Source organism: Xiphophorus couchianus, chromosome 22 (genome assembly GCF_001444195.1).
Source record: "Xiphophorus couchianus chromosome 22, X_couchianus-1.0, whole genome shotgun sequence".
Lineage (NCBI taxonomy): Eukaryota > Metazoa > Chordata > Actinopteri > Cyprinodontiformes > Poeciliidae > Xiphophorus > Xiphophorus couchianus.
The window spans coordinates 1273100-1285410 of record NC_040249.1 but is presented as its reverse complement, the minus strand read 5'-3'; the positions used below and the strand labels follow the sequence as shown (position 1 = coordinate 1285410).

Genomic DNA, 12311 nt, shown 5'->3' with positions numbered 1-12311 from the left:
CCCCCAGGAACAGAGAGTAGACTTTAAAAGTACTTCTGTTTATAAATCACTGAATGGCTTAGCACCAAAACTACATTACAGATCTCCTGTTGTTGTATCAACCACCCAGACCTCTCAGGTCTTCTTGTTCTGGGGACGCAGAACCAGAACCAAACATGGAGAAGAACCATTCAGCTTCCATGCACCACAAATCTGGAACAAACTTTCAGAAAACAGCAAAACAGCTGAAACACTGCTACACTGCTATTAGCAATCAAAAGCATGGCTTTTAACTTATAATAACTGGAACATATTTGACGTGGATTGATGATTTTGATGATGATATTTGACTAAATGTAACGTTTCTTACTGGTTTCTCAATTAGTGACTATGATTTTTTAAAATCTATTTACAATGTTCGTATGTTTTTATGAAGAACTTTGAACTGCCTTGTTACTTAAATGTGTTATACAAATAAACATTGGCGTTAAGAGGTCGCCTGGTAGCTGCACACTGCAATTTAACATCTGCCTATTCAGCCGCAGTGTGGGGGGAACCTTATGTATCTTAGACAACGTATAGATGAGGCCATTCAATACGGCCGGCGTGGCTCAGCTGAGGGATGACTCTGACATTCCAGATCTGTCAGCCACATCGCTCACAAATGCTCCAGTTGCTAGGAATCCCAGAGTAGTGAGAACTTGAACAGGCACTGGTGACACACCTCTGTAAGGCTGGGGGCCAGTTCTGTGCAGAGCCATAAGTCATTCATCGTCATGTGCCAGTAGGTCATTATGATCTCTGAATCCTTCATATATCCTCCAGCAGAGCCAAAACCATTTCCACGACTACGTAGCAGTATTGATAGACGTGGTCGTCTCTGGTTCGCCTTAAAAATCATTAAACCTGACCTGTTTAGAGTTAACGTTGCTTTAAAAAGTTTGTGTTTGTGCCATACATTTTTACAGAAGGCCAGTGTTTCCCCCAGTTATTATAAGCCTGGCGGGCCACCAGGCTTTACTTGTGCCCCCACCAGGCTAAGCATTGCGTAAGTCTTTTTAAAATGTTTACATTTTTAAGACTTTATAGTTGGTGTTCAGGTGTTACTCTGCCAATCTTTCAATAACACATGATTATCTAGAAATATTTTCAAATTTCTTGTCAACTTTAAACATTTATTAACTCTAAAACACAGCGGGCTGCTGGATGAATGACTGACCTAGCGCCCAACCACTGGGCTTAGCAAGTTTTCTAGGGAAAACCCTGAAGGTCAAAAGTTTGCATGGATTACCACGCACTTTCACTCAACGCTCACTTTTATACATGTCAAATTTAAAGTAAAATATTGCGACGCACATTTTTTTGCGCATGCCCAACATTTGCACATGAGGCGCCTGCTCACCTCTCCGAAATCCCTTACGTCTGTCTCAGCAAACCTGTACAGCACAAACCAGGGAGATCTTGTTCAATTACTCTTCCAAGTGGTGTGGAAAAGGGTGGAGGAGAAAATATAGTGAGAACAAAGCCGAGCCAACCACCTAAAACACAACAGCTTTTTCTCCATGGGTGGTTTTAACAGGTTCTACCGCAGTCCACCCCAGCCAGATTCATCTCCATTAACAGATCCTGCATGGGACCTCCCCGTTTTCCATAGACACTCTCAGGGGCAGTACAAGCCACACCAGCAGCAGACCCGATTCAGTGATTGGTCTGTGAGTTACATCGCTGCATGAGCAAAGACTGGACCTTTGCAAACTCCGTAAACAACAATCTCAGCCACCACAGTGTACTGGTGGAGATGGTGTCACAGATTTGATCAGTGCAGACGAGTGCAATTATGAGAAGCGTCAGGAGCACATGTCAACGTTTGGAGCAGAAGTTAGAAAGGTGCAACTCTTGGACAACAGTCTGCTGGAGCTAGTTACAGTTTTTGCGTCGGCTCATGTGAAACACCAAATCCTACGAAGCCCTCTAAGGAACATGGGGGAATCCAGAGAAAAATCATTATTATTTTTATAAGTTACGGACCATTGATTCTTAAACATGGGGAACTAATATGTAGTTTTATACTTTTTTCTTCTTTTGCTCTTTCCTTTGGTTTGTTATTTTGTTTGCATTTCCTTCTAATTCTTGTAAAGCACCTTGAATTGCCTTGTTGCTAAAAATATGCGATATAAATAAAATTACCTTGCCTTACATGGCAATTTTCTTTTGCACTTCCACGTAATGCGTTTTGCATCCCCTCACAATGCTTTCAGCATTCAATATGCTGAATATGTCAAAGCCTTTGTGCTGCAACAAAAAGGTTTTGTAAAAGCTTTTCCATGAACGTCATCTCGGTGAGATATGTGAAGACTTCTATATTTTTCGTTGGATTACAAATGCACCACAAACTTGTGTGCAGAATACAAAAGCAAAACAGGTCAATTCTAGGCTTTCCATCGCTTTCCATTCTTTAGTTACGAACAGAAACTTGCCGTTAGAATAAAGGAAAGAAGGGAAAAAAATACATCCAAACTATTTGGACTATTTTTGAGTTATTTTTATAACCGGTTGCTAGGAATCCCAGAGTAGTGATTCTTAGCTACCGGTCAAATGGTTTTGCTCATTTATTGCAAGGGAACGCAAATCCTGTTGCAAGAAAAATGTATATTCATTGTGAGGGAATGCAATACTTTTACAAGGAAACGCAAAAGAAAAAATTTCCGCATGATCTGAGAGGTCTCTGTAAAAACTACACAACGTTGGTTTGGAATGATGTACATATTATTCTTTGGGTTTTTCGCTTCAATAAAGTTCATGCGTGGATATTGGTGTAAATCTTTTGACTGCTTTGCCTAGATTAAAGACAGCACACTTAGACAAAATAAAGTGAAACAATTTAGATAGATATTATGTACATATGCAGAGCAAAGCAATCAGCTAAACTGAACTCTTTTCATTATGCTTGTGCCAGCCATTAATTTCTTTTAGAAAAGTTAAATATCAAGGCTTTTAAGAGTCCTTGAAAACCCCAACCTCAAGCTTTTTCATTGCCGAGTGTCGCTGCTCCTGCTCTCTCACAGCCCTCCCACATTCCTGCTCAGATTCACTCCCACTATAGTGAGGAACAGACATCGATGGAGACACTTCAAACCTGACTATACCGACCCGGAGACTAATCGGTTAGAGCACAGGTGTCAAACTCCAGTCCTCGAGGGCCGCTGTCCTGCAGTTTTTAGATGTGCCACAGGTACAAAACACTGGAATGAAATGACTTAATGACCTCCTCATTGTGTAGATCAGTTCTCCAGAGTCCTGCTAATGACCTAATTATTCTATTCAGGTGTGGTGCAGCAGAGGCACATCTAAAAGTTGCAGGAAACCGGCCCTTGAGGATCGGAGTTCGACACCCCTGGGTTAGAGTGAGATTTGACAGCGGAGAAAAGGGCTAGAGACAGAGGTAGGTTTCAGTGAAACTTTTACCTTACCTGGTGCAATCAAAGAGGAAGTGAGCATCACTGCCGCAATAAGCAAGGCCCACAGAAGACCAGCTTTAATGACAAACGTCTGAGGTCAATCACCTCAAGTGATTCAAATGGAGGTCTGGAGAAACCCCTAACATCACACCACATCCCATAGGAGGTGGAGGGCAGTAGTCACTCCCCACATAGCGTGGCACATTGGAGGCAAGCACAGTGATGCAATCAAGCAATAGAAATCAAGTTTTAACTTTATGTCAAATCTAGGCTAAATCTTAAAGCTACGCTAACAAGAACAAAATGCTACAAGACTTTGCAGCAACAGAACATTCCATGCGGCATTATACTCAAGTCTAAAGACCAATGTAGCCGTGGGGAAACACTTTCACTTTCACTTCATTTTTATAACAAGCAAGATAATGTGACGCTGATCAGGAGTCTTCCCAGTGGAGCAACAGCTACCCAGCACAGTGGACATCAAATAGAGTATTCCCCCATATGTGAAGCCGACTGCTGTTGGCAGTAATGCCTGGATCGCCTCCAGAAGGCTGCGGTCCCAACCCTCCCCTTCTGTGAACCACCATCTGGGCCGCTCAGCAAATCCCAAGGCCCTATTATTACATCACACTCCCTCTACATGATCAGGAGATAATGCACACTCACATGCACATGTCCAGAGTTTCTTTTGCAGCACATCCCTTCTCTAGACAGGTCTTTGCGAGCAAAAGAAAGATGTGAACCATTACGTATTAGAGAAAGAAACTCAGATCCTTTAAGCTCCAAATCTGCTTTCTAAGGGCTGGGAGTGTGTGTGTGGGGGGGAAAGGGAAGGGGGGGGCGTGTGTGTGATAATTTTTAGTACACCATAGAAAGACAAAAGCACAGTATTAAACAGCCAACCATGGGGCTATTTTGAGAAAGACTTTTTTCTAAAATTATGCACAACTTGCAAAATTGTCTATTAGATGGTGCAAATTATTTGGATGAACAAATGTGGGTTTTCAGTAATAGTTGAAGTGTTTACCAACACAGTAAATGGGCACTGAAAGCATAGAGAAGGGGGAAACAGAATTTTATAAAAAATTTTATTAAGATAAAAAAAAATTTTTACTATAAAAAGAAAAACAAATATTGTGTGTATGTAACTATTTAGAGCCTTTGCTTAATACTTTTTCAAATAAAATCCAATGAGAGTAAATAGCCGAGAGGCTTCTTACACACTCAGCTTGGAGGATTTTCTCCCGTTCTTTGTAAATGTGCTAAAGTTCAGTGAAAATAACACTGACCCATTGTCATCTGCACTTTATGCATGGAGTCATTGTGATGACAGGTATATGACCAGTCATCTCCTCAAGTCACTCTGAATAAAACCAGGGTTAGACTCATCGATCAACCATCATGGTAGGAATCTCTGCTTCACAGCGCCCCCTACCTGCATCTATCAGTGGTCTCCAATAGTTCAGTGTGGCATATGGACCCACTGTAGAGTCCATCAATCCTGACCAACATTGATTTTCTGGGGAAATCTTGCAGTCCTGCAAGATTTCCCCAGAAGTTCAGAGCCCTTCCAGGCCAATCATCATATTTTACAAGTTTTCCAGCTTGTACTTTGAATTCAAGTCAACTCCCAAAAGGGATGACTGCAATATATCTCAGTTTCTCCCAATGTATAAATTTAAAGTCGTATGTATTTAAGTCTTTTGAAAATGTTTGCATTTTTAAGACTTTATAGTTGGTGTTCAGGTATTAATCTTCCCATCTTTCAATAACACATAAGTACCAAGGGATATTTTCAAATTTCCTGTCAACTTTAAACATTTTTTAATTCAAAAATATGACGGACTGCTGGATGAATGACTGCCCAGCACCCAACCACCAGACTTAGAGATCTTTTTAAGAAGAGGGGAAAAAATAATACATTGAAAATCAGATTTAGAATAATTTAAAAAATCTGATTTCACTTGGAAGCGACATTTCCCAGCCCTACTTGGAAGATTGTTGGTTCTGGCAAAATTATTGCACTTAAAATTCTGTAAGCCTGCAGCACAACAGACATTTCTAGAAGATGCAGCCATTTCAACACAGAGTACATCCTCTCTGCAGTGTTGGTGAAAAGTAAGGAAGTCAACAAAAATAATAATAGAAAGCATAAAAAGGGAAGTTGAGAGAGTCAGAGTGAGAAGAAGGAAATCTTGCATCTTGGGTTTTGCTTATCAGGTTTAAAAATGGCGGTTGTTTTTCACACTGTGGTTTCATGTCGTAGCTGCAGAAACATGAAGGTAAACGGGCCACGTTCTGCAGGAGCGTGGGTTCCTACTGGAGCCCAGGAAGGAGGAAGCAGCAGGGTGATAGTGATGGTGGTTAGAGAGCAGCTGCTAGTGAAACTTCCCTTTTAACAACAGAGTTTACGCAACAGCTCTGGTTACATGGCGCAACACCTTCAATGCAGGGACGCAAAATCGACCTTTTGGAGCTTTGCGTCGTGCTATAATGTTACGCCATTATCAAAAACATAACTGGAGGGTCGTCTTGAGTCTATGCATTTTGGAGAATTTTGTTTTAATCTCCATGGCAACAATTCAGTTGTGCAAAGCCTGGGTGGACCCATCGCTCCACTTTGAGGTGCAGCTTCCACCTCACCCCCGACTCCCCTACTCAGATCCTTCAGACTAGCCAGCAGCAATTGGCAACCAGCTGGTCGGACTGTGCATCTGCTGAGCTCATTGTACAAGCTGCTTCTAAGTGTGACGCTGATGAAAACGTTGTTAAAAGGTTGATGAGGGAGTTTTCCTGCTCTTTCTGAACAAAGAGCATGTATTTTAACAGACAGAGGTCCAATTTCAAGGCGTTAAATCAGGAAGTAAAATTTATTTGAAGTCGTATTTGAGTTAGCACATATAGCATTTTTCTAAGAAAAATACATAGTTATTTAATTATGTTATAAAATAGCGCAGTGTGTCTTAAAAACACATAACACTTTAATAGTTGTAGCAGGCTCACACATTCAACACATTTAGTTCTGTACAAATGGCCTCTGCAAAACCAATAAACAAAACCGAAAACCCATTTTCAAGACTTCCTTTCACTCCGACTCTTTCAACTTCCCTTTTTCACGCTCTGTTTCTTTAACTTTGTTCCTTATGAACAGTGCTGACACTATGTACTCCTTCAATTGTGTTAGTCTAGGCACCAGATAAAGAGAGAACTATTCATCTACACATCCTGTTGATTTTCTTTCCATTTTAGTCCAACTGGAAGTCTGAAAATCTTGATTCTCAATCCTTTCTCACTGAAAGACTTGAGCATATTTTCTCTGAGTTTTGCTTCATACAAATGTTAAACAGATGTTTTACACAGTTATGCAAATACTTCTAAATATTCTTGTTTAATTCACAAATGTGGTCTGTCCCATAACTATCCCCCCCCCTCAACCCCGACTGAAAAACTAAATTTAGAATCACATGACACCAAGTTTGTTTGCTCCAAGAATCTACACAAAATTTGTTCTTTTTACATTTTATCCTAGTTGTTTGATAATCACAATTCCAACTTCTTAACTTTTAGCCTTGATTTACTCACCAATGGAATATGCAAACGGTTGTGACTAGAAGATTATTTTTAAATTTGTTTCATGCCAGCAGATCAAAAGATAAACATATTCCCATTTTTGTGCATGATCTGACAATTCCTTATTACATTTATAGGAGTTACATAACACTAAATACATAATAAAATATATTTAGCTATGTCTGACAGTAAATAGTTACATAAGTTTCATAAAAAGTAGCTGGACAAAAAGTGAACATATTAAAGCTCTGTAAACAAAAACAGGAAAAGGAAATTGCATCGAAATGCCCCCATCCTGTTTTAAGAGACCTGCAGAGGGATGTCAAAGCCAAATATATCAGGAATATATTCAGATTTGTTTTTATATTTGTTTTTGTATGTAGCAAAATATTTACATTTTTTAAAGTACAAATTCTCAGCAAACCAGCTGAGCGTAAAGGCTAACTACAAAGACAGTTCCAGTTTGAGCGGCTGGAATTGGGACATATTAATGAGTCCAGCGTGAAAAATGACCATTTTTAAAGAGATTTCATTTCAAATGGAGTTTGGTCCAGCTTTCCAAAATTCCAATTTCCATCAGCATTCCATAGAGCCATCAGCATCTATCTGTTCAAGGAGTTTAAAAACTTGCATTATGATTAATAACAGTGAAAGCAGTAGCATCTGCTAGTGGGAGGACAGCTATCTGAAATCTGAGTCATGGCCCAAAATCTGTTCCCACACACACAAACACACACCTAGAGCATGGAAAGAAAATATGCCAGAAATTGGCTTTATATTCAACTACATTTGACTCATTTCAAATATTTAAAATAAAAAGTTCTCATTTGTTTAAGAAGGTTGCAGGCCCCTGGGTTAAATTCATGTGCTGTGAAGATGATGATTATGTGGGGATTTGTAGATATGTCAAAAAAATTGCTTTATATTATAATACCGGCCTTTTTTTATTACAATATTTATGATCTTGACGTGGCCCCAAATTAAAATGAGTTTGACAAAAGCAACCACTTGTCACACAACATTGTGAATTGACCGTGCAACAACTTCTTCTTCGAACCGACGGATTACAATAATTTTATTTAATCTACTTAAAGGACACTGGGTTATGTGACTTCAATAAACGTCATGCGCCAACAGGAGTCACTGTTAATCCCTAAACGTAGGGCGTCTAAGAAATTTTTATTCCATTCTCTCTCGGTTGATTCAGAATCAGATCTAAACTTCATCATCAGTATACGACCCTTAATGTCTTGCGGCGCTTGCACTGAATCATTGAGATGCATCCAAATAAACAATAGACAACCTGTATCTTCGAGGTTGGCTCAAAGAAACCCGTTTCTTTGAGTACTCAGTTGCCTCTGTTTAAATCAGAGGTCATCATCCCGTGTTTACATAAATCAAATGGCCCAAACCAGAATACGTCAGAAATATGTGAGACTGTTTATTGTTCACCTCTAAAATAAATGAACAAATAGCCTGATGCATACTAAACTGGGGAGTGAATTGTCTGAGGAAGAAGGGAAGTTGGGGTGATTGGCAGCAAAATAAACACAATCAGGTGACTGTGGTCACTTTGTGTTTCATTTTTGCTCTTGTTGAAATCTATTTGCAATGTTGTGGTTTATGCTCCTGGAGGTGCTGCTGGCTGCTGCTGGGCCGTCTGGGCTCGTCGCCAGCAGCTTGTTTGTGCTCACTTTGCTTTGGGGCCTACCTGATTTTGTAGTTGGGCAGGGTGTGCTTCTTCTTGATGACGCGTTTCAGCTGGTTCACTATGAAGGAGGTCAGCTGAGGCAGCGGCCTTCCCTCAAACTGGGACTTCACCTCGAAGTCCACCAGCGGGTCGTCGAGGAACGAGAACGACCAATGGGAGAAGGGCATGCGCGTGAACTGCAACCTCAGCCTGCCCACCACGCGCCTCATCTTGACGAACAGGTAGGCGGACTTGCCGAACACCAGGTCCACGTCTATGGCCAGGTGGAAGCCGCCATTGTACTCGATGTCCACCTCGAAGTTGAGCTCCTCGGGCATCCCGTCCTCGTCCAGCTGCACCGGTTTGATGAGTTTGGCTGATTTGAAGACCGGGAGAGAATTCCCCAGGGAAATGTCCCGGAGACTGAGCCCCTCCAGGAGCCGACCCGCCGTCTTGGTCTGCAGCAGCTCCTCAAACTCCACCTTGATCTTTTTGGTCATCCAGTGCCGAACCACGGGGGTATCCCTAAGCTCTCTGAACAGAAACAAGAATATCGCATTGAGGAAATTGCACGTTTCTGTCCTGCCAGCATCTGTGAGTTCGCTGTGTGGCGGCGGCGGCGGCGGCTGCTGTTGTTGTTTGGGGCTGCCGCCGGTGACAGCCGCTTCCTGTTGCCGGCTGAGGACGGCCTCTTGCGGTTTGGATGCAGCGGCTGTCCCGCTGTCTTGCTGGTTCGGTTCGGCGTGAGGGACATTGAAATAATCTTTCAGTGCGTTATCAGGCACTACTCTGACATACTGAACGGTCCTACCCAAGGGTTCTGGGTTCCTTCTGTATATCAGCAAGAACTGTAACATCAGCGTAACGACCGCGCCACACAACGCAGAGATCAGTATCAGGTAAATCATTTTGAGCCGTCGCCTCCGCTGCCGTCTGTCTGAGTCAGATTCTCTTCATAGCCAAACATTTAATCGCGTCAACGAAGCAAGTTCCACCTGGTCGCTCTCTAAGCTGCCATATCATCTGCTTCTTTCCTGAGCTGGGATCTCCGCACCTGATTGGACAAGCGGCTTACGTTGTATGCGTGATGACGGAATCAGTATGCATTTCAGTCGGTGCGTTCAAGGAGACTCAGATTTTAGAGATATTACCAAAAACATGATAGCGGAAGTGAAGCACGAAGGGAGCGTACAGAACATATGTGGGTGAATATTTTATGGTTATTTAGGCCTCTCTTTTTAGAGTTATCCACCGTGGATCATTTTCTTCGCCTCACCCTATCTTCTGTATCAACAGCTCTCTGCACATGCTCTTTCACTTCACATATACATTTTATATTATATATATATATATATATATATATATATATATATATATATAAAAAATTCTGTCATCTTCTATTTTTTTCTTTCCTCTTCAGCATCCCTGCCCTGATCATGTACAAATAAACTCATCGTGTGTCTGAACTGAGCTAATCCCTCTTACTTACTCATTTCTTGTACAAACTTCTGTAAATCCCATTAAAATTATTAGAGTTACCATCTACACCTTCACACCCCTTTGTTTTGTTGGGTATACAAAGGGAAAATATTTAATAAATACATTATTGAATAATTAATTTAAAGTGCATTTGATTATTTCCTGTTCCTGCGGCCTCACCATAAAATAATTTTACGAGTCAGATTTGGCAATCAAAATCGGCAGGTCAGGCCAACACTGATTTATTGAACTCCATTAGCTTAGCTTCATTCTTTGAAAATCATGGATTCCCTAGTAATGGAGGATTCTTATGAGCTTTTCCTTGAGTTCACTGGAGAGATTTTGCAAGTAACAGACGCAAGCCTCCCCTTTAAGGTCTGTTCCGGGGCTGTGGAGAGGAGGAATAATCGAATTTCGGATTCAGGAAGAGCAGTTTGGTTTTTGCACTGGGTGTGGAGCTCTAGACCAGCTCTACTCTACCTCTGCAGTGTCCTAGAGGGATCATGAGAGTTGGCCCAACCCTGTGTTTTGAGCATTCCAAGACTCTGAATCAAATCATTTATCCATCAATCTATCTAATAAAAAAAAATGTCTATGTAGATGTGTGGCTTATGAATGAGATAAATAAAAACCTTTTGTATTGTACTCAGAAAGGTCATGTTGATTTCTCTGAAGCACTGAGCTAATGTGGAATAAGAAAAGAAAAAATAAGGAAGAATATTGTGCTTCCTTGGCCGTCCAACAGGGGTCCCCAGTGTAATCTTTGCTTTTTGCCTCATTATGTGCATTGGCCCTGCCTGCTTTTAAACTTGTGAGGTCATTGTAACCTTTGAGTCACAGACGTTTCAAGCGGAGTACTTGTCAAGTTCTTCAAGGGTTCTGTAAAGCTGTGCTCTGACCTTTGAACTCTCATACGCCACTGCTGTCTCTAAACAATGCTTTACATGTTCCGTGTTGCTCGTAAACTCCTAGATGAGTCGCTGTGTCTCCTGGGAAGGATCAACGAGTTATATTTTTCATTTTTAAAGGTAAAATAAAAGCAAAGAGGAGGATTCTTTTGGACTATAATTTGAAGAACTAAAACACTGGAACACAGCGGCGCCATCATCATCCCGGAGAGGTTCAGCAGCACGCACATAGAAAGGAGCACAGCCAAATACAAGAAGGCCCCAGAGGAAAACCTACTGGAGGGAGCAGTGACCTGAGACTGGGAGGGCAGTTCAGCTTTCAGCATTGAAATGAGTAAAAAGAAACAACCAAAATCTCTAACTGCTCAGAGATATTCTGTAATAAACATGACTCTTATTTTTATTTTTGTAAAAAATAAATAAATAAAACCTGAATGATACAAAACCAGCAGGGATTTACCTTTTTCTGACTGGTCTATTTAAGGAAACATATTCATAAGTATTTTTTGTTTAATTAGTTTGAAGAGGAACAAGTCAAAACAGGACAAGTGTTGAGTTCTCCTGCAGACAACTCAAAAATGTATCTCCCTGTCTATGCATTTCTATATTTGGGGGTGGGGGGGTGTTGTTTTGGTGATTCATTGAAAAAGGAGGCCATTTATCCTAAACACTTTATCATTTTATTTGGTGGTGCCAATTTTTAGCCGGGGCATGTTCATGACACCGAAGATTGTTCACGCTACAAGAGAATTCTTCCTTTCCTTTTTGTCTTGAGGAGACATGGTTCTTCGCTTCGATTAAAAAATATACACTTAGCTATGCTTGGCAGGCCTCTGGAAATCAGTTTTTTTTTCCTCACTTCATCAACACAAAAATATTTCAAATAATATTCCAAGCAAGCCTCCACAAACATACCATTTTGAGAATGAACAGTAGTTTAAAAGCTGTTGCCTCTAATATTTTACATTTCGCTCTTTTTAGTTTTTTCTTTTTGATCTGAAAGCAATGGTCGGATCAACGGGCACGACAAAAATATTTTCAAAACTTACCTGTCCTTTTTCTCGGCATGTCTGTCACTAAATATGGCCTGCGAGCACAAATGCATCTCTAAATAAAAGAAGTGTTGAGGTTACATACATAAAGCATAGCTATAATTAAACTTCTTCAGTACATCAGTCACACAACTCAGTACAATTCTCCTGCAGAACAACACACAGTAATTACATT

The 12311-nt window shown here is 40.9% G+C and overlaps 1 protein-coding gene across 1 annotated transcript in view; it reads right to left on the bottom strand.

The window, feature by feature from the left end:
* Nucleotides 1-10027, bottom strand: part of pdzd8 (PDZ domain containing 8) — a 35289-nt gene extending 25262 nt beyond the window's left edge. The window contains exon 1 of the mRNA XM_028006506.1: nucleotides 8719-10027. Coding sequence (XP_027862307.1) covers nucleotides 8719-9605 — 887 coding nt within the window. The 5' untranslated portion in view covers nucleotides 9606-10027. The remainder of the gene's footprint in view (nucleotides 1-8718) is intronic.
* Nucleotides 10028-12311: the final 2284 nt, after the last annotated feature.